The sequence below is a fragment of the Arvicola amphibius genome, chromosome 2 (genome assembly GCF_903992535.2).
Source record: "Arvicola amphibius chromosome 2, mArvAmp1.2, whole genome shotgun sequence".
Taxonomy (NCBI): Eukaryota; Metazoa; Chordata; class Mammalia; order Rodentia; family Cricetidae; genus Arvicola; species Arvicola amphibius.
The window spans coordinates 180065566-180088360 of record NC_052048.2 but is presented as its reverse complement, the minus strand read 5'-3'; the positions used below and the strand labels follow the sequence as shown (position 1 = coordinate 180088360).

At 41.1% G+C, this 22795-nt stretch overlaps 1 protein-coding gene and 1 pseudogene across 1 annotated transcript in view; one reads left to right on the top strand and one right to left on the bottom strand.

Moving 5' to 3' along the window:
- The window catches only part of Chchd3 (coiled-coil-helix-coiled-coil-helix domain containing 3), a 270287-nt gene that overhangs the window by 45611 nt on the left and 201881 nt on the right, over positions 1–22795 (top strand). The window contains exon 3 of the mRNA XM_038320000.2: positions 12106–12187. Within this exon, the coding sequence (XP_038175928.1) occupies positions 12106–12187 (82 nt within the window). The remainder of the gene's footprint in view (positions 1–12105; positions 12188–22795) is intronic.
- LOC119807834 lies at positions 15946–16722 on the bottom strand (annotated as a pseudogene).

The following is a 22795-nucleotide window of genomic DNA, read 5'->3' as shown; positions in this document are numbered from 1 at the left end:
ATTTGATGTGACTAGTTTTGATGGAAAATGTGCAAGATAGAAATAAGTCCGTGCTTGGGAGATTGTTCTAGAAGGCGGCGATCTGAAAATGACTGAATGGTTGGTACTGAAAGCCTTCCAGCAGCCTGGCTCATCTCCTTGGCGTCTTGTATCCTTGTGGTGCCTTCACAGCTTCCAGGGCCTGTTTAGGCTGCAATCTATATTGTATCCATCTTCTCCATTTCCATTGAACTGCTAATGGTACTATTGCTCTTCTAGGATACAGCTTGTGGCATCAGGAGAGAAACAAATGACAATTTGATTAGTTAGTAGTAGGTGATAATGTAAGAAAATTCAAAATAATCTGAGTGGGATTGAGCAAATTTATTTTTTGTAAGTACGGAGGTAGAGCAAACCAAAAGGAGAAGATAGTGTTGGGGGTGAACATCTCAGTGTCATCTCCCAATTTTATCTTCCCGTATTTTGAAATTTTACTTTGTGTGTTTGGTGTTTTACCTTTATGTATTTGTCTGTACACCAATGTTGATTTCCTGGAGGCCAGAAGAGTTATTGGAGCCCATGAAACTGGAGTTAAAGATGCTTGTGAGCTGCTCTGTGGGTGCTGGCCTCAAACATGGGTCCTCTGCAAGAGCAACAAGTGCTCTTAACCACCAAGTCAGCTTTCTACCCGTTTCTGTATTTTTATCAGATTATTTGTCATGCAAACCATAGGTTTCCTGTGCTTTCCTTTTCTTTCTTTTTTCAATGAGGTGGATATTTTACTTGAGAGCAGTAGTTCTCAGGGGTAGGAATCTGCTGTACTTTAGGTGTGTTGGTGAGTTATGAGACTGGGGTGGGGAGCCACTGGAGCTCAGTGGCAGGCAGGATCTAGGTATTTGGCAGTATCTGGCAGTAGTTCTGAAGGAATTGTCTTCGCCCTCAGCTTCTGACTGTCTAATCTGTTCATGGCATTCAGAACCTCTTAGAACCTCCTTGTTTCATATATAAACATAAAGTAGTTTTATATGGTTTAAAGTCCTGAATTTTTCAGAGATACAGTTTGCATGTAGCAAATACTGCTTTTGCCTTTGTGGTGAGTTAACACATCAACTCAAGATTCAGGTGGGTTCCTTACATCTTCTGGAGTATGTGCAGTTGAAGAGTTATTTAGTGACATGTCATTGTCTTGTGAGTTTGTTTTAATTGTTTTTTAGTCATACTCTGGGCATTATATTAAAGTTTTGTGTTGGATTATTACCTGCTTCTCTTCAGGATCTAGTCATAAACTGTTTCTGTCTAGGAAAGAGCTGGAAGCTGAGATGAGGGCAGCGGTAGAGTGCTCACTTTGCATCATTAGGCTTTGGGTTCAATCTCAGTTCAAAAAAATTAGACAGATAGCACTGGGTCTTGAGTCTGATAAAGGTATCAACCACTGCCTGAGTAGAGGTGACAATTTCAATTTTTGAGACAGGTTCTTATGGAGCTTAGACTCAAACTTGGTATATAACTGAGAATGACCTTGACATCCATATCCCCTCCTGCTCCCACTGAGCTAGGATTTAATGTGTCACACTAAACTTGGCTTTTCCTTGGTGTTGCGGTTGGAACCTAGGATTTCGTACGTGCCAGGCAGCCATTCTACCAATTGAGCTGCATCCCCAGTCCTTCATTGTCATTCTGTGTAGTCCTTGCAGTTCTACAGGATTGATACCCCTAAACCTCACAGCACGTCACGTTATACAAATGAGATGTCTGTTAACAATAAGAAGACATTCCACATCTTTTCTCCATTTAACATTAGTATTAAGGAGATTTGTGGGTCATTATGAGTGTCATCATAATAAATGTTTTTCTTTTACTGTGATCTTTTCAGCCTACTTTACTATAGGTGATTTATTTTATTTTTAGGAAAAGGCCAACTCCATTTTTACCTTTAAATGAAAGTCCATGCTTTGGTCTTGAATTCCTCTGTAGTCCCATATTAAAAGACAGGTCAGCTTCAGTGATCTGAGCCACTGAGCTCCCTCTATGCTTCACAGGGAGTGACTTGTTTTATTAGAGATTATCACTGTGATGAATACATCAGAATGGTGTTTTCTGACTGTTAAGTGGAGATTTGTTACCTTAGATGAAGGGAAAAGCAACAAAGCTATAGTCATTATAATCTTACTTTGAGGAGTCTGATCTAATGGTCAGAATCTGATTCAAATAAAAACCAAGCTCGAGATATTGCACTTTGACTTAATGAAATATGCACTAATACACTGCCTTGACATTCTAATATAGTTGAACTAGCATAAATAAAATAAGAATTAAACGTGAGTGTAAAATGTAAATTTCGTACACTAAACCATAATGTTCCAGGAGACACTTGTACTGTTTTTACTGCCTAGTGATGGTCCAGCACTTGGAACCAGGATTCTTGCTTCCTTCCTCACATGAGGTATTATACTTAAGTTCTGAATTAAGACAAGGTGAGTTGACTTTTTCTCTATAGTGCCAAATGTTGGATTAGAAGACAGATTTATATTTGTAGACTTTTGGGGCTCTTGCTTTCCTTGCCCTTTGGTTATCTACAAAGATAAATGTAAGCTGTTTCTTAATAGTGTTGGGCAGAACATAAAGAGTTTAGTAGCTTAGTGGAATTCCAGAATTTAACATACATATTAAGTATGTAATAGAGAGTGGGGATTAAATATATACATTGTAGGCATACACACTAGTTTATAACAATAAGCTGAGGATTGATTAATAATGGTCAGTACTGGATAGGGTTTGATGTTGTACTTCCCAAAGGTTCATGTAAGTAAGGGCATTCGTTGTCTTTGTTAGGTTTAGGTTGTGATGATGGTCATGTCCGTTCTGTTTCACTGCGATCGGATCGTCTGTAAGAGAAAAGTGCTATGAAGCCTGCACCAGGATAGTTATTATGAAAATGAACTATAATGTATAAATGCTAATTGGATTGTGTTACTATATGCCAGGCAGTCTATTCGCTATAAGTTTCCTAAATTTATTTTGAGAAATAATAACTATCATTCAGCAATATCTTATGACTGAGTAAGATATTGTTATTAAGCCTGTCTTTCCAAGATGCACAGATTTCCACTGTTTGCAGAAATTATCTTTTATATATTTCTCCACCCCTTCTTGTTTCCTTTCTAAACTTGTTGCCCAGAAGTCTGTATTTGCTCCTCCCACTCTTTCTTAATGCACACATGACCAGATTTCCACATGCTCCCTGGAATGAGAGGAAATTTGTAAGCTACACTGCCAGGCCTTCCTCTGGTGCCCAAGGTAGACATTCATTCACTAAACCTGGGCTTGGCCTCACAGTCTTCCTCTACACAGCACCCCAGGTGTCTGCTGCCAGGCGATGGGAATGGGCGTGGGATGCCATTCTTTGTCTCTAATGATGCTTTTCTTTTCCTTCTACAAATTTTTAAGTCTGCTCCTTTGCCTTCTCCCCTTCTCTCTTAAATATGATTTCCCCCATCCGGGGAGAATTCTCTGAGCTCAGATCTGTAGTAATCATCCCCAGACCTGCATTTTCACCCAGGTCTCACATGCGAGCTGAGTCTCAGGTCCAGATATCTAATTGCCCACAGCTCTGTGCAGTGCTTGCTTGTTTCCTTACTTCTGGTTGAGTGTGTCTGAAACTGAGCTCGTTATCCTTTCTTTCTCCAAGGATCTCTCCTCTTTACTTAATTGACTATCATGGGTATTAATTCCTTGGCCGGCTGTACCTCTGCCAGTTTTCCCTTTCATCTTGCCATCTTAGGTGATGTTTTTCATGGAGAAAGGTCTTGTATCTTAAGACTCCGCCTTCACTGCTGGTGTCCATTGCCAGCGGCTCTCCACCTTCAGTCAGATTCCAGGACAGTGGGGCTCTTGCTAATGCACATACTTGGGTCCCATCTGCTGAGGCTATGCTTCTGTAGGTTTCTAATAGTTTTCTGGTGGTGGTGCTCTGGTGTGGGATTGCACATTGAGAACCGCTCATTGTCTTACACTTCCTCTTCCTAGCTGGTCTGTAAACCTTTACGAGATCAAGTGCCTGCTAGCACCTTCATTCCTTCTGTTATCCCCAGGTTTTATAACCCCAATGCCCTGCTTCTGAACATGGCTTCCTCAGATTTCCTACCCAGTTTCCAAAGCTGCCTTGTTCAGTGTGCTCTACTGCTTTTCCTTCTCCCAGACACAGTTTATTTGTTTTCCTTTTCATTTTTGTATTAACTTAGGAGTGTGCTTAAGTCCCACCCCTCAGTGATAGTGTATTTTGGAATGTTTCCTTTCTACCAAAATTCAGTTAACAGTCTTACTGTCCTACTAATTATTATCTCCTTAATGGTAGGGGCTATTTTATGTCTTCATCTCTTAAAACTGAGCGTGGGATTAAATTGAGATAGATTTACTGTGTACTGAATTTATTTTTATAATTTAGATATACCTAGTGGCCTTGATTTGGAGAGAGGGGAGTGAAATCAACAAATGTTAACTCATGCAGTTCATCAGAGAACAGAAAACAGGGTGCAAATGTTGAAACAGAAAGGTTTTAGCCAATACAGCATAACTTACTGAATACCTGTCCTCCTTTGTGGCTAGCAGGCTGGTGGTGGTTCTGGACGGTTCTGGATTTTCTGTAAGGGAGAGTGCTGTGGAATATTAGTTGAAGATGTATGCTGTAGAATATTTGTTTAATGATATGAAGATGTGTTGCGTTGTTTTATGGCGCATTTGTTTAGCTGTTTGACTTTGCATGTCTAAAACACCTGGTTGGTCTAATAAAGAGCTGAACGGTCAATAGCTAGGTAGGAGAGGGATAGTTGGGGCTTCCAGGTAGAGAGAATAAATAAGAGGAGAGGTCTAGGCTTGAGACAAGGAAGAGGAAGAGGAGCAAGAAAAGGAGGAGAAGAGGTTGCTAGGGGCCAGCCACCCAGCCACACAACCAGCCATGTAGTAAGAAGGGAAAAGAGACATAGAATTAAGAAAGGTAAAATGTCCAGAAGAGAAACAGGATAATTTGAGTTAGAGAAGCTGGCTAGAAACCAGCCAGACTAAGGCCTGGCACCCATGAGTAAGAATAAGTCTCCGTATACTTATTTGGGGGCTGGATGGTGAACCCACAAAGCGTGAAACAAAGCAAAACAAAACAAACTACAGGAGGGTCCAGGAGTTGAAAGTTGGGGCGATGGGATTGCCTTGGAGGCTGTTTTGAGGAGCTGGTGTCTTCCCTTTGAGATGGGCGTTCACCTCCCCAGGTCAGTCTGTGGTTCTCTGTCCAGCAAAGTGTGCAAATGGTCTTCTGCTGTCCATTGTTTTTGACCTTATCTTATATCATAAAAGCCTGTATATATTTTGCTGACCGTGTCCTGTACGTAAAAGCAAAGAGCCTATATTCTTATTCAAATTTGAACTCGGGACTCTCCATGAGTCTAATGCATTGGCACAGTCAGAGAGTTCTGAGCTCATTTGGGGTGAGGGATTTCTAAGGTTTATTACCTCTGATTAGTTAGGAATTTCCTTTGGATGATCTGTTCTTGGGTGGTGGCAGGGTGGTCTCAGTTTGTGGGGTTTTTTTTTGGGGGGGGGGGAAACTAGGTACTGCCTTAGGGTAAATTACTGAGACTCCATTGAGCTTGTCATGACAGGGTCATACAGGTACCTAAGAGATAATTTCTGTGAATGAATGACTTAGCACTTTAAGGGAAACAAAAAACAATTGACAGCATGTTGTTGCCTGTGATACATTACTTTGTTCCTGTATATTCATTTCAGTGGTCTTTCTAGATGATGTGGAGGCTAAAGCTGGAATTCAGTCCATCGGTCTTTATTGTGGGATATTTGTACACTGTGTGAAGATGTATTGCTATGATTGGTGTAATAAAGAGCTGACAGGCCAATAGCTAGGCAGGGAGGATAGACCGGATTTCCAGGGAGAGACAGGAAGAGGAGGAAGAGTCTAGGCAAGCAAATAACAACAGGAGTTGAGAAGCAGGACGTGGCAGGATGTAGATGGAAAGAAATGGGTTAATTTGAGTTATAAGAGCTAGTTAGGAATAAGCCTAAGCTATAGGTCGAGCTTTCATAATTAATAAGACATCTCCCTGTCTTTATTTGGGAGCTGACTGGTGGCCCACAGAAGGACTCACAACAGGTCTTTTGCTTAACACAGTTACAGAGGGGAGGGCAAGATGTTGGAAACTTGTTAGTTTGGGTCCTTATTTTATAGGCGCCACAGCTGTGGCTTAAAGCAGTGTAAGGCTCTGAGCAAAATCAAAGCTAGGGAAAACTAGGCCCAGACTTTCATTTCCAGTCTGTTCTTGTTCTAAAGAAGTAGAGACTATTTGACTTAAGTGGAAACAGGGTTTGTGTGGTCTTTGCTCTTCATTTGGGATTGGAGAGTTAATGCTGTTTAATTTATATATGTATCCCCAGTGAACAAAATATATCTATTTCTGAAACAAACAAAAATTAAGCTATGCATCAAAAAGCAATATCCAGGGGTAATTATTATTTTTTAATTTAAATTATAGATCTTATTTTCCTAGAGGCTTTGTGAGGTCTTGGAACTATTATTCAGGATATTAAGACATGAAATACTAGATGTATCTGCTTCTCAATACTGGTTTTACAAATTGTCTGCTTACAAATGTGAAAACTGTAGGCTCTGAATTGCAAACTTGTCTGTTGCCATTCAGCTTCTGCAGCCCAGTATTGATGCGTGTTTTCACAAAGAATGGAACGTGGAGCTGGTTTGTGAGTGCAAACAATGAGATGGGTGTTATTTGCATATTATACCATTCATGTTAGAAGTTTCCAAAGCTATATTAATTCTGATGTAGGAATGACACTACAAAATAGACCATTAACTTGGTGCCTAAATGTTTAGGTTGCCAAACTCTTTGTTGCATTGTGCTTTCTGATATAATATTTATGATTATGAATGTGCAGTTAGGAACTTTTATTCTGTATCATAGCTTTAATGTATTAGGCACAGTTATTCTGTTAGGTATGTAGACAGGTTCAGTTTTTTTTGTTTGAAGCAGTCTTAAGATACATTTACTATATGACATTGTGATGTTTTGTTAATTGTTTGCAGAACATATTATTTTTGGATATGTATTTTTGTGTGTTTAAATAAATCTGTCTGCCAGGTAGATTGCGTTACAGATGACAAACTGTTATGTATTTATTTACTCCTGAGATCTCTCCTAGTCATCAAAACCTGCACCTGTTAGGAGATGTGGCACAGGACAAGACTGATACTGCAGCACGTGCCAGGGCTGTTTAGCTGTGATATACTGTGTTGTATTTCACTGATTGCACGGATGCTTCTATTAGTACTTTAAAAAATAAGTTCTCTTCATACTAATGAATTTATTGCCATTTATAGGATTAATGAGTATTTCTGTGGAGTTTGAAATATAATTTGAGTGTATCTTTTGCTACAGGCTGTAGCTCAAGTGTGTAAATCCAGAGAAGTCAGAATCCTGTAAAATTTGCTTGTGTTAAACAGCAGCACACTTTCTCCATATAGTACAGCATCATAGTTTCTCTCAGTGTTTAGCACAGAGAATAATAGATTTTTCATGCTTGGACATGATGTGTATCTGCAGACTAAAGCCCAGAAAGGCAAGTGAGTGAAGGGGCAATCCCAAAAGAATTTGTGTTTTTCTAAGTATCAAGTCTTATTTTTTATTAAGAAATTTGTTAGGGGTTAAAAACTGCTGTAACAAATGTGCAAGGATTAGGCAAAGAAACTGTAAAGGTGGGAAAAGTTGCCCAGAAAACTGGTGTGTCATGTATGTACCCTCCCCTCCCCTGGAGTTCTGAAGACAGGGTTTCTCTGTAGTCCTGACTGTCCTGGAACTAGCTCTGTAGACCAGACCAGTCTGGCCTTGAACTCGGAGATCTACCTGCCTGTGGTGTGTCTCTTGAGTCCTGAGACATTTTTATAAACCAGGAATTGTGTTTTCCATAGTTGATGCATGTATATAAGACCTCCCTCCTTTGGAGCTGTTTCTGTTCACTGCTCAAAGGACTTATTGTAAAGGTGCCCTCATCATTGCTTGCTGGTTTAATCAGTTTCTCTGGAAACACAAAAAGAAACTCAGTATGATTAGCTGATACACAGGAGCCGAATTGGTGTATGCTTCACTTCTCTGCGGGTGTGACCATGGTAGTCACAGTTCCAAAGATGGCTCAGAATTGAGTACTATAAGGTTAGCCATCTTGGAGCTTCTTTATTTGATTCTAAACATACATTTATAGTGGAGAAATTTAGTTGAGAAGAGAATTACAGAATTCCCAATGTTTAGTTAAAACAAGCAAGCAAATAAAAAATTGTTAGGAATCATGACCTGTTTTTAATCAAGAATTCTTTTCAAGTAAGAGGTTTAAGGTCACACTCGATATAACCAAGCAGCATTTTAAACTCAGTGTCAGCAAAGTTATTTTTTATAACCATTTTACAGAATGTGTTAGTGTTCATTAAAACATACTCACTTTTGAGAACTTCCAGTTATTTCTGAGACTTTACCAAGATATTGATCGGGTACATGTTTTCGAAGAAAACATCCCTAAATCTTAACAGTGAGTACAAACAATGAGATGGGCATCATTTGCATATTCTAGAGGGAATGTGTGAATGTATGTGAAAGCCACAGGGCCAGCCATACTCAGTGAACTTGAAGCATGTGCAGATTTCCATTGCAAATCTCCTTTAGATGGCATGAGCAGTTCTCACTTCCAATTCCACAGGTCTGCTTGGGAACTCACAGTGCTCGCTAATGGGCAGAGTTGCCTTTCCTTTGATTCTCTTGCGGTTGTCCTGAAACCCTGACCTTTTAGTTTAGTAACAGTTGTAGCTGAGAAAATGTTCAGATCTGGACAGTTGGAGAAATTTCCAGAAAGACCATTTTAAATAGCAGGCTCTGAGTGCAGTATCCTTTCTCCTGGGTGCTTTGGATCTGACCTATCAGAAGAAATACATTGTTGCTTTCTGTATTCTATTGATTTAAAAACAAATAAGAAATTTAGATTTGCTCAGGAGCCATTACCACTCTAGCTTATTTTCTGCCTGTGTGTTGATCTGCTATTGTAGATTCTGAATTCTTTATGGTAGGTTTTGAGTTATCTTTTGTCATTCTAAAATCTGGATGCTAGCTTAGGGTAATTACTTTTCCAGTTTTGACCTTAGCACCCAAAGTTACGCTTTTTTTTTTCTTACCCTGTTTCTTGGAAATAGCTAAGGCATTAGATAGCTGTGTTTTGTTGCCTTTATTGACCAGAAGTGACGTCACCCAGCTCATCACTTTAGGCATGTCTTCTAGAACTTTCTTGCCCCTCTTGTTGCTGGTACTTTTCTGTTTCTATCCTCCCTCCCCTGTGGCCTGTCTAAATTATGCCACCTTTAGTCCATTTGCTCCTGCTTCTTGCCTCACACGAGGCAGTGTGGGGGCTGAGTAGGACAGACAGAGAGGAGTGCGAAAGAAATAGCAGCCCTCTAGCCTGCCTTTCCCTCTCCCCATAGCACTGTGCCTGCACAGTCCTAGCGTGTGGCCTTGATGCCATCCACCCACCTGCTCGCCATTTCCCATTGCCACTTTGTCATTGCCCCAGTTGGTCACATCACTGCTCATTTTGGCCGTTGCTTTGGAAGGAAGCCCCAGTGTCGCAGACAAGAAATGAGCTACGGGGATGTGTCATGACGTCAGATGCAGAAAGGCAGGTTCTGTGTGCTTAGCTGCGGGACCACAGAAGCAGAGCAGTTCTGGAGGGCTGGGTTTGGGAGATGCTGGATATAGGTTGCTCTGGATGAGGAAGCTTGGGGCAGACAGGCTATGCAGCATGGCAACTCTATATATTTTATTTTGTACTTGAGATTTAATAAGGCCAGATTTTTACTTTATTCAGAAACTCAAATTAAACTGTGTGTGGTGGCTAATATGTTACAGCCATTGCACAATTACTATAGCTATAAAATGATCATATTGAATCTATACGTTTTTTGTCAATTATACCTTAGTAAAGTTGGAAAAATAACGCAATAAACCATGAAGATATGAGACTTTTCTCTCTTAACTCAGGTTGAAAACTGATCTCAGTGACTCATATTAGGCTTGGCATACTGTGGTCTTCCAGAGGCCTACTTTTAATTGATTAGTTGAGTTTTGATGGAGAATCTTAGTGACTCTTACTGGAGAAAAGTATTCTGTTGTGATTTTAACTCCCCTAGGAAGTGGCAGTGTGTTGGTCACCTTGGTCTGCCAGACTTCAGGATGCATTTAGATCAGGTAGTACTAATTAGATGTGCTTGTTGTGATGCTGAGTCCAACCCGAGAGGACTTTCTCTCACATTGTTTTGCTTTTCTGAGAAGCTGGCCATGTTGATCAGCCCTGTGTGGAGCACAGTTCAGAACTTCAGGGCTGGCAGGTTCATTCACAAGGCTTGTTTTTTGTTAAGAAGCCAGAAGTCAGAGAGATCAATTGCTTGCTTATCCAAAGTCTAGCTAGTAGAAAAACAGACTTAATCAGTCTCTCTTTTTTGAGTTATTACTGCCTGCAATTTCTCTGCTGTTATTTTTATGATTTAAAACCCTTCAACAAGCAAAAAACCTTAAAGCGTTCCTGGATGCAAGAGTATTTCTCTTTTCAAAGTTGAGGCCACCTTTCTCATGAAATCACTCTAAAGTCAGGAGAAACAGAACAGAGACAGTGCAGACTTGGGAAAGACAGAGAGAGGGAGAGGGAGAGGGAGGGAGAGGGAGAGGGAGAGGGGAGGAGGTGGAGAGGAGGGACGGGAGGGGGGGGGAGAGAGAGAGAGCTCCTAAGAAGACAGCTGTGCAGCACAGAGCTTCCCAGCTCCCTGTCCTTGCCCTATGTTTTATATTGTTCTTTCTCCTTATTGAGATATATTTATCATTTAAAGTGAACAGTTCAGTTGTTTTTTAAGCTTACTTATAGGTTTGTGTGTAACCATCAAGCAGTCTAATTTAGAACATTTTCAGTGTTTTCGTACTTTCGAATTTTTCAGTTTTCTTATAGGGAGCAACCCCTAGCCTTTTGTGGTAACACAAACTTATTCTTGAGAGGCTGAGGGTGCTGATTGTGAATTTGAAGCCAGCTTGGCCTACATAGCAATGATCTGTTCCCAAAAGGATCCAGTACTTACCAAGCCTTCCTCACCCCAAACACATCATAACCTTTGATAGGTTACCAAATAATGTATCCAGGTAGCAGGCAGACACAGACTGTCTTGTCTTGTAAGAGGTGGAACCATTAGGAATAATAACACTAGGTTTTCTGTGTTTTCCTAGATGTCCCCAATGGTTCTGGTGTTTTTCACTTACATTTTAGTTGATAGCTTTCTAATGAAGAAGAGATAGTTTTTGCTTATTTTTTACAGAAAGCCGTAATCTGTAAAACTTGTCCAATATTTACTGTTATAGCTGTAAAAATCTTTACAAGACATATTGTGTACAGTCTTTTAATTGGAAAGGCCAGATGTTGCCAATCAAGTCTCTAGGTATTTAGGAAGCTCCAGCTGTGTGCTCAGTACTGTTCTCTGTCTCCAGTTGTTGGAACTTGAGTTTGAATGACATATATCCCAGAAAATATTCTAAATATAATAATTCTAAATTCCCATAAGTCATAAATGCCTTTTTCATAAATTATGGAAAAATCGAATATAAATATTTCATGCTTTGTAATATTTGTTTAATTATTTAATTATTGAATCGAGAAGCTTTGTGGCATCCCTTTCCTGCCTAAAGTCCTTGATAGTCTGTCCTCCCTTTACCGGCATTGTCAGACTTTAGTGTTAGGGCATCATTTTAAAGACCTTGCACTTAATGACTTAGTCTCCCCACTGGGCAGTAAGCAGCTCCTTGAGTTTATTATAAATTTTGGCAGGTGTGGAAATTTCTCGGTCACCAGGGGACTCTTGATTAAATTACTTCTGAAGTGCACTAATTGGCCCCTTCTGCAGTGCTCAGGGAGTTCCAAGGAGACACTGACCACCTGGTAGAATTTTGCCTGTTCAGACCCATCTTAGCCCTCTTTTCTTGTTTTTGGTTTTAGCGGGGCATTTATTTCATCTCCTTTTACTTTTGTTGATTATAGTTTCTGATGAAGAATTGAAAAAAAGAGTAGCCGAGGAGCTGGCATTGGAGCAAGCTAAGAAGGAATCAGAAAACCAGAGACGGTGAGTTCAGTAGAACTACAGGTTTGCCTAGACTTGTGATCCGGAACAATTTTAACAGATTTACTTATGTTATTTTATGTGTATGAGTCTCTTGCTTGCATGTATGTCTATTTACTATCTGTGTTCCTGGTACCCGTGGAGGTCAGAACAGAGCAATGAATCCCCTGGAACTGGAAGTACAGACAGTTGTGAGTCGCCATGTGGATCTTCTGCAAATACAACAAATGTTCTTGGCTGCTGATTGTAAAAACCAAACAACAACAATACTTTGTATGGTAGAACTCCAAAGTGCTGAACATAAAAACTTTGCTGTTTTGCTTTGGGGTTGTGCTTGGTAAAGCCCTAAGTTTTTCATGTCTTTAGAGAATTATTATATGAGCTTTGTTTTCTCAGTATATGGAAAATAGTTTCTGAGGATTCCTAAGAATATCTGAATTTCTATAAGAATATGTTTAAGATTGAAAATTGAATTGCTTGTTACTGTATATAAAATGGTTACTATTATAGGTAATTATGAATATCATATGTCACATATAATGCATGGATTAACAAATAGCACTAACTAGTGATATACCCACTTAAAAATTGAGATGTCATGGAAATTTGCGTAGCTGAAAATGAAAGTCCTCTATAATTCTGTCTTACAGAAATAACCATTCTTTCATATCTTATACATTTTTTATATGTAGTTACTCCCATTTTATTGTTATCATTATTAACACTATCAGGAATAATAGCTAAAAGAATGCTCATTGAAATGATAGAGTTGAAACCTGGAAGCAGTCCAAGACCATCTTGGGAGGAGTGATGCATGAATCATGGTACAGGCCTTCAGTGGAACAGTAGATAGTCATGTAGATCCATATTTGCTTTCTCAATAATTTGCCAGAGTCATAGACTTGGGGAGCAGGTGAGAGAAACAGTATGCAAAATAGCACTGATACTACTTACATACACATCTGCTATGGAAAAAGATCTAAAGTATGTACGTATTCATAGAAATGTGCAAATACATTTTAACCCAAGAAGCGAGTCAAGTGCTTTCTGTCTGGGTTCTGAAGGTTGCACAGAGCATAGAGCGCTGTGGGTATGTGTTATTTTTCCGTGATGAGCAGCAGACACATGTCAACATGGAGCAGGAACTTAGAGTCTTTTTTGTTGTTGTTTGTTTGTTTGTTTTCCAAGATGGCTTCACTGTGTGGTCTTGGCTGCCCTGGAACTCTGTCTGTCGCCAGGCTGGTTTCAAACTCACAGAGAACCACCTGCCTCTGCCTCCCTAGTGCTGGGATTAAATGCATTAAATTCTAGCCACCACCGCCTGGCTAGAATCTGTTTGCAATTTGATAAAGCTAATAGAAGGAAGCTTTGTATTGGTATGGAGTCCTCATTGACCGTAGGACTATAATTTAATTTCTCTGGTCTTTTATCCCCCAGATGATGAGTTTGACCTTGCAGTGTATCCATACAAAATATGGAAAAGAATATAAAACTGTCCATTAAGTCCACCATTTTCTGAGGCAATAGATAAAGGGTTATGACTTAAGAAAACTGATATAAAATTAGCACTGCCAGAAGGGTCTGTGTCTACATAGTGATTTCCTATGAAGCACTTTATAATTATTTAGTTATAATTATATCTTATATATACTTATATATATATATAATAAAGGGAGATGGAGCATATATAACTAGGTACTGATGTTTAAGTATTAAAAAATTCATATCAGTTTCATTAAGAAGTAAATAAAAGCAGCACATTATAGTAGCATTTCTATGTCTTGCTTGGAATTGTATTTTCTTAAATTTTATAAGATTTTTTTTGGGGTGGGGCTCAAATTCATGTGTACTTTGCTAACTATATTTCAGGAGTTCTTTTGTTTTCCTTTATTCCCATGTGGTACAGGCTTTTTGTTCGAGTCATTCTCTGCAGTTGTATGTGTGCATTTCCCTTCGTTATTTGACTCCCATGCGCTCTGCTCTGGCCCATGAAAGGGAAGGCAGATGAGATGAACAAAAGTTGCTGGCGGGGCCACTTTCATATCTCCTGTGGAATGGGCTCGGCACCCGGCTGTGACCCGGACAAATGACTATTGATAAAGGGTTTATTTTCTGTTACCTCTACAGAGAACAGAGGGCGGTACAGCTGTTACATGATTTTTTTTCTTTTAAAAATTGTTTTGTTTGAAGCCTTCTTCATGACAACCCCAGCTGTCAAATCTTGGCAAAAAGTGTATGTTCTCCTATATGACACTTGGGGTAGAATCAATAGCTTTTCCCCCTCCTCTCCTTCTTCCCCCAGAGAAGAAACTTTAGCACAATCATTAAGAAAATTTTTAGTTTGGTCTTTTAAAAGCAGCATCTTGGAGTGACAGCACATTGAGGCATTGTTGTCTGTTGCCTAAATTGGAATAAAGGCTTGTGAGCATTCTTCAGAATGCTTCTCTGTGCCATTGTATTGTCACCTGCACAAGCCCTGCTGACCAGGCCTTTCCTTTCCCTTCAGATGCACACAGAAGTGACCACCACCTTTCCAGTGTGTGAGATCTGAACCGAGGCACACAGATGAGTACAAGTCAGCTACACCTGTTTGAGGGGAACTTCGGAATTAATTTCCGTTGTGATGTTTCTTTTTATAGAATCATTATTGTAACTCCCCATACTAGTGTTTATGGGATGCAAAGCATTGAATGTTCTAACGGACGGCCTTGTAATGTTCTCACGGGCATGTGCACTGTATAATGTTCAGTCGTGCTATACCCCACTCTGTTCTCAAGTATTTCCTGTTTTCTGCGAGGTGAAAATGTTCACACCTCCCTCCCCTTTTTAAGTGCAGCCTTTTCTTTGAGCAATTTTTTTTTTAATTGCACATCACTCCTTTATTATACTGATCTGGAAAAGAAGATTTAGTATGCCCAAAACAAGTTCTGAACCCACATGGTAGGGTCAAGCAGCTGGAACATGATTCAGACAGCAAAGACAAAATCCTGGACATAATCAAGGGGCACTTCACCTCCACAAGACAAGGAGAGGGATCCTAACACACAGTAAGAGACTCTCCTGTCCCTTGAGGACAAGGAGTTTATCCCACTTGATATGAGGCTTATTTTCTGGTGACCACATAGACTATTTCAATCACCACTAGAAACCTCAGAGGGGTTTTGTGTGTTGATAAATATGTATGTACTTTTGTTTTTGTAAAAGTAAGTGTAACACATAGACATGACAGGATTGATCCCAACCTTATGGGACCAGCAGCTCCTTTAGGGTCAGAGAGGAAGGTAGTTCATCTTTTAAAAGCAAGCTGCTTTCACCTTCCACTGAAATGACTACAGCCTCCAGTTACCTAACTGCGGAAGAGTGCCGGAGGGGCTCCAGGGACAAAACTTGGCTGCAGCTTCTCACTGGTCAGGCCACAGCATGGTTCCTCCCTGACCTCCTAAAGCAGACCCTTGTAAACAAAGGACTAAGAAAACTGTAATTACTACCTCTCAACTCTCCTGGGAAGAGAAGCCGCCCGTGAATGTGGACCAAGAACCTGCACCCTAGAGGTGTTACTCTGACTAGATTCTATGGAGGGAGTGGGTACAGGGGATAGAGTACTAAAACAAAATGGGAGTCACGGGTCCCCATCTGCAGCTACAACTTAAACTTAAGATCCTAAACATGGAGTCAGTGACAGGTGCTGGGAAGGGAGCAGGAGGCAGAGACAGGCAGGGAGGAGGGTCTCGGGGTAGAAGTCTATCTGCTCACCTTCGCCTTCACTTTTGGCCTTGCTTGCCCTGTGCGGCCACAGCTTCCATGGCTTTCTGCACGGTCTCTTCATCTCCCATGAACTGCATGGGTTTAACGGGCTTCAGGTTTTTGTCCAATTCATAGACAATGGGAATGCCAGTTGGCAGGTTCAGCTCCATGATGGCCTCTTCTGAGAAACCCTCCAGATGCTTGACGATTCCCCGAAGGCTGTTGCTATGGGCGGCAATCAGGACTCTCTTCCCCTCTTTGATCTGGGGGACAATCTCTTCATTCCAGAAGGGCAGTGCTCTGGCAATAGTGTCCTTCAGGCTCTCACAGGACAGTAGCTGGTCCTCGGTAAGGTCTGCGTACCTGCGATCCTTACTGATGTTGCTGTAGAAGGGATGGTCAGGCTCCATTGGTGGCGGTGGGACATCGTAAGATCGCCTCCAGATCTTTACCTGTGCCTCATCATGCTTAGCAGCAGCTTCTGCTTTATTGAGACCAGTCAGACCCGCATAGTGTCGCTCATTGAGGCGCCAGGTCCTGACCACTGGAAGCCACCACATCTGGTCAGTGGCATCCAGGACTGTCCAGAGGGTCCGGATTGCTCTCTTCTGCACGGATGTGAAGCAGATGTCAAATTCATAGCCAGCATCTCACAAAAGGAATGCCTGTCCGCCGCGGTTCGCCTCCTCGTGTCCCGCCGGGCTCAGGTCGGCGTCGTACCAGCCGCTGAAGTGGTTCTCCAGGTTCCAGGCGCTCTTGCTGTGCTGGATGAGGACCAGCTTGTAGGCGGCCATGGCGATAGGCAGAGGGATGCAGCAGAGACCTCTGAGCAATTTTTAAAGCCCATTCAAAGCTAGAGGCAAGTACAGGGATCCCAGCTTACTTTGTGCTCTGGCAGGTGCAGAGTGCTGAGAAGAGCAGGAAAATATAATAGTCTGTGAGCGCTGGGGCAGAGAAATATCCTGAAATGTCTTCTATCAGAGCAGCCTAACTGAAGACCTTGTGTCAGAGATTTCTTTGTACTGAAAGGTCCATCCTTAACTCTGGTTAACTTAGTAAACCTGTGTGATAGTTGAGAAAGGAAGACCGGAGAACCATGACCATGGAAGACTGGCTAAGACGCCAGGAGAAAGCAGCCGTTGTTTACCAGGAGGTCCAGATGAGGGCGAGGCTCCTTAACAATGGGTCTGGATCATGGTGGTGGCTGTCATTGAATCAAAGATGCCACTGATTTCAAGATGAGGAAAAAATGACTGCAAATTATGATAGTGGTTCATCTCTTGAAATTTCTTAATGAAATACCTTAAGACTAAATTTTGAGAAAACAGATTGCTGTTTAAGGTGGTGGTTCTTAACTCAGGAAATCTGGGTATCCAGGGGACATTTGACAATGTTTAGAGATGTTCTTGGCTGTCATACTTGTCAAATCTTAACTGGTAGATGTCAGCCAAGATGCTGCTAAGCATCTTACAGTTCATAGGACAGGCTCCCTGCTACCTCTTGTCCCTCACAAATAAGAACTCCGTGGCTAAAAGTGCCCATTGTTGCAATAACTGCATCCTTGGGCTAAAGCCTCCTTCCGGCCTGTGAACACCAGGCTTCACTCATTTGCTTCACTTTTGGATGCTCAGTCTTGATGTCTTGTTTTCCCACACAGTATCAAATCTGCTCCCTCAAAACCTTGGCGGCATAGCATCCCTTAAAGGATGGCTGCATTGCCACTCCTGGGAGTTTTCCAAGCTGCTGACACCACTTCTGCACATTTTGATGCTCTGTGCAGGAGATGACACAAGAGGCTGGACTGCCTCTCTGTAGTCAGGAGGTACTTTGGGCATGTGAAAGTGTGGAAAAATATGTGTTGGTGAAATCAACCCATATGCGTGCCAGACCATGAGCTCTATCAGATTGTACGACACCTTGGCAGGCTTGCCTTGCCTTCTCCCTGGAGCAGATGCCCTCTCTCTGCTGTTCTGACTGGTCATGGCACACACATTTAGAGAGAATCACAGAAGCCAAAGAATTTTCAAGCCACTCAGAATTTACCCCCACCTCCTTTACGTCTGTTCCTCTATGTCTAATGCTGGTTTTCCCCATGAGAAATTTCTTATTAGGGCCATAGTGACAACAGAACTGAGTACAAGTTTTGCAGCAACTTATATTTTCATTAAAAACAAAACCAAACAACCACATCTGCACACAGCCTTTCCATCCATTGTATTGTAGATCCATAGGGCACTAGGGTGGTTTGCTGAGTTAATAAGATTATGCTCCTGAATTGCTGATTATGAGTCTCTATGGTGAAATTCTTCTTTCTTATTTGGAATCAAGCATTTGCTCCTCAAAACATCTGATGGGTAGAACAGTCATTTGGCGTGCTGCTGAGTGTCCAGGGGAGACAGCCTGTTTTTGCTGGTATAGTCTGTTGTGTGTGTAGGCTGAAGTCGACCATACTGTGTTGGTACCACCAGCAGGCCAGTTTTACAAGGACACAATACTCTACAATATAGTTTGAACATAGTCTTTTAAAAATGTTATTTACTTCTCCCTTTGTCCTTCTTCCAAAAGCCAATCTCTGACAGCAAGAAAAATGTGACTACTTCTGACCTTTGACCCTTGGCATTCGAATTTCACCTCTTTACCTATAAAGGCAAGTGAGAGTATTTTAGTTTTAATAACCTTTCTTCGAGAAATCAAGAAGAAAGGGAATAGCCACGCAGTGGTACAGCCAGATGTCCATCAGCTGAGAGAGTTCCTGCCTGCTGTTTTTAAATGGATATCAGTTGACATTTGTCCTTAGTTTTAGTAGTTTGGAGAAAATTACACTAGATCTAAGAGTCTTAATTTAGTTTAATAAGTGGTTTAATAAGTTAGTCTTAAATGTTATCAGCTCTCTTTAAATCATAGAATGGGTCACTTATTTTTCCCATTGCTAGTGGTATGGATGCCAGAAATAGGGCTTAAGATGTTCTTGTATCTTTCAGTTCCTCGTGATAGTGAAATTCATAGTGATGTTACTTTCTGTCTAAATCCATTCAGTTTAATATTTTTTTCTTGACTTTATTATCAGATACGTTCAGCCTGTGAAGGAGAAAGCTAAAATATGTGGGAGGAAAGAGTTGGCTAGACAGCAGTTTTGTGAGTTATAGTCATGTTTAAACTATGGAAGTTACTGTGCGCTGGAGTAGAAAACGCTCACAATTTTCAATTGACTGATTCACCATGCCTGGAAAATACCACAAACTGTCTTTCTTGAAGGGACAGTGCCATGGCTTGAGTATGGTTTGTGTCCTGTGCGTTCCTGGCTTCTGGTATTTCAAGGGGAGAGGTGATGAAGCTTTGGGTGGGGCCTAGATAGAGGCATGTCATAGGGTGTGGTGGGGGCAGCAGGGAAATATTGCCCACCGCACACTTCACAGTGACTTGGGTGGCTCTCGGGACCCTTGAGTGCTTGCAGGAGTGAATTGCCGTGAAAGCAGGTGAGGCTGGGCTGCTCTCTGTTTCTTGTCCATCCTTGCTGAGATGCTGCCAGCTGTCGCGTTAGCAGAATGAAGTCAGATTAGGTCTTGTGGCCTTGAATCTCCAGAACCGTGAGCTAATGGGGCAGCTTTTCTTAATAATGTTAGCTTGCTTCAGATATTTTTAATTGTAACGATAAGTTACTACTATTAATAGATATAGTTAAGTATTACATATATATTGTATTAAAAAGAACATTAAGTTGTCTTTATAATTTGATACTCACCAAGGACTACAAACTTTTGTTTTAATTTAGTGTATTATTTTTATTTTCTGTCATAGATACAAATTATAAAATTATAAAAACTATAACTTCAATCTATATGCAATTTGTAGCTATGTAGTAATTTAAAGAAATAAAGAAAACTCTTGAGTACAAATACTACTGTCCAGACCAGTACTTATCAAGGCCTGTCATAAAAGTGAGGTTTGTATCTCAGTTTGTATCTAATATTTCTTCATGTTCTTCACAGCTGACATAGACAGATGAATTTCTAACTTACAGTATTTGCTGAAACATTTGTTACTATTCAGTGGCTCATCACAACAGCTGTTGAGCTGTGTCCCCTGTGTCTGGACACTTTCAGGAGGTGGAGGATTTGTCTGACATGAAACCCCCCTCTGTGTGCAGTAATGGTTTCTTCCTGGGCAAAAAACCTACTACTGTACGTTATCGTCTTTCTTAAATCTCATTTTTAGTTATTTCTTCCCTGCACCATCTTGTTATTCCCGCATGCTTCCACCCCGTTATGTTTCAAGGTGGGTAAAGTCCCCGTCATTCTGAACGCCATAGGCGATCACATTGTCGCCATCAGAGGAAGGACCTCCCACGCGCTGCTTATGTTTGAGGCCTCTGTCCCTGCCCTCTTTCCTCTGCAGTGGCTCTGCCTTGTTTGGAGCAGAGACCACTGTCTATAATCATCAGGTAAAGAGATGCCTTGCTCATATCTTCATCCTTTCTAAACTCGATCGCTCTTCTGTGGACGCTCTGCTGCTGTGCAGTCCTGTCCGAGACCCAGTTCAGAAGCTGTTTTCATACGGCCGGAATCTCAAAGTGGGAAACTGAAGTCAATCAAGCATGCCATCGAGATCTGAAACTTTCTTCTTGTAATTGCAGCAGCGATGTTCAACCACGCCTTGCTCAGATGTTTCTCTTGACAGTAATTACAGTGTTTTCTCTCATGAAGCATAGTGTTCGAAGTAATTTTTGCTGAAACTGGTTTCTCTGTGTGAAAGTGTCTGGGAAATCATTTCTCCAGTATTCTATTGTTCATGTTGAAGTTTCTCCATTACCTGGAATAGTCTGTGTTTTCCTTTTTTGCCGGGGTGGGGAGTGGGTGTGGGAAAGGGAGTTGTAAGGCACTCTTTGTATAATTTATTTATTAATGGTTATCCAAAGTATTGTTACTTTTGTCAGAGTAAGTGGCTGAGATAGACTGTAGCAGAGTAGGCAGCTCAGTCCATTGCTGAGGTGACGGCAGCCATTGTCTCTTATCATTGCAAACACTTATTCACAGGAAATCCAGGGCCGATTGCTGACGCAGTTTGGCTGTAGCTGAGCTGGTGGACTGAGCAGTCTGCTCCTTCCCCTCAGTTATTCACTCTCTGTAGAGAACCGGGCTTCATCTTTGCAGCCTCATGCTATCTTGGTGTTTGTTCAGGAACCACATTTTTAGTACGAGGAACATATTTTTCTGTTTTGGTTTTTCTAGACAGGGACTCTATATAGCCCTGTCTGTCCAGGAACTCACTCTGTAGACCAGGCTGGCCTTGAACTCAGAGTTCTGACTGCCTCTGTCTCCTGACTGCTGAAATTAAAGGCACCAGCCACCAAGTCTGGTGAGAAATGTATTTTTCTATTCAAAGAACATTTGCTGGTAGATTCTGCCCTGTTTTGTTTTAGAAGGTGGGTGAGCTGGGGCCCAATGTCTGTTTCCTTAAGTCCAGAAGTCCATCTTTGCAGGCAGTGGCGCACGTACGCTGAACCGAGAGAGCCCTGGCTGATTTCTCTCACTCGTGGGTCTTCTGGAGGCATCTGCCAGTCCTGCTGGTGGGGCTGTGTTAGAAGGAGAGGGACAGCATCTTCCTCTTTCCTCTCCTGATGTTAGCTTTTTGTCAGCTGAGTCCTGAGTGGAAAGTGAGTTTAGGTGACGTAGCTGTAAATCATATTCCAACTTTATCTCACTCCGGGCTTATGTTTCTAAGCACTGGCATGTTTTTCTGTGTAAGTAATGACTGCTTCTCTAGTCTTTGAAAACTATATATGCTTTGTTTGTGTGAATTATTTTAGTAATGGTTGCAATTTGAGTTTCTTGTTCTCTTTAACTCACTATAGGGCCTGTTTTCTTGATAGTGTAGTAGAGAATATTCTGGAGGAGCCAGTCCCCTGCTTTGTGAACTTGAGAGGCCAGGATCTACTTCTGATCAGCGAGGAGCACATGGAACCCTGGCAGTATGCTGAGTGTGGAGCAGTTTTGTCCCTGTATGGTGGGGAGGCGGCCACTCCTCAGGAAATGGGACTGATAGAGGTATGATGTTTACGTTTAACCAGTGCTCATGAAGTGGAAGCCATCTTGCTTTTATTTCTCCTCGATATTTATCCTTAGACTTTGGGAGAAAAATCCCCAGAAACTTGAAGGATTAAGGAACAGTTGGATGGTGCTTTCTGGGTTGGACTTGGGACTTATGGTGCTTGTCTTCTGTCTCTTTGCCCTTCATCTAAAAGTCAAAGCTGTCTCAATATTTCACAAACTTAGTTTTTTAATCACTTAAAAAGTTTGCTGCTAGGGCAATTTGCCTTTGAAACTAGAATATTGAATTCCTCCATTGAAGTGTGTGTAGCTACCACGAGAGCAGTTTATTACTTTACACTATTTGCAATTGCTTCCTTCTACATAAACTATCTAGAGCCTCCAGGCTTCAGCTATTTCATTAGGAGAGTTTTTCAATTTGTCTCATTAAAATGGCTTTAGTGTGATTTTAGTGTCAAATATAAAGTAGAAAAATGAAATTTAGCCATGTAAATATTTCAACTAACAAGTTAAATTTAGGTTCTACCATGAATTCTCAAAATGCATCGTTTATCATTGATAGTTCTTACTTCACAGCTCCATGTTGTGAGCACTGATTCTATCAAAACAAAAGTGCTTAAAAACCAAGGATTTACATTTCATTTTGCCTCCCTGGTAAAGTTGATGAATTAAAACCAAACCACATCAAAACAGTACCAACAACAACAACAACAACAACAACAAAATCACTGAAACCACCAATTTAAAGTGAGAAATGTCTATTAATTAAAAAACTATTATCCAGCTGAGTTTCTGTGACTCTTCTGTTATTTCTACAGAA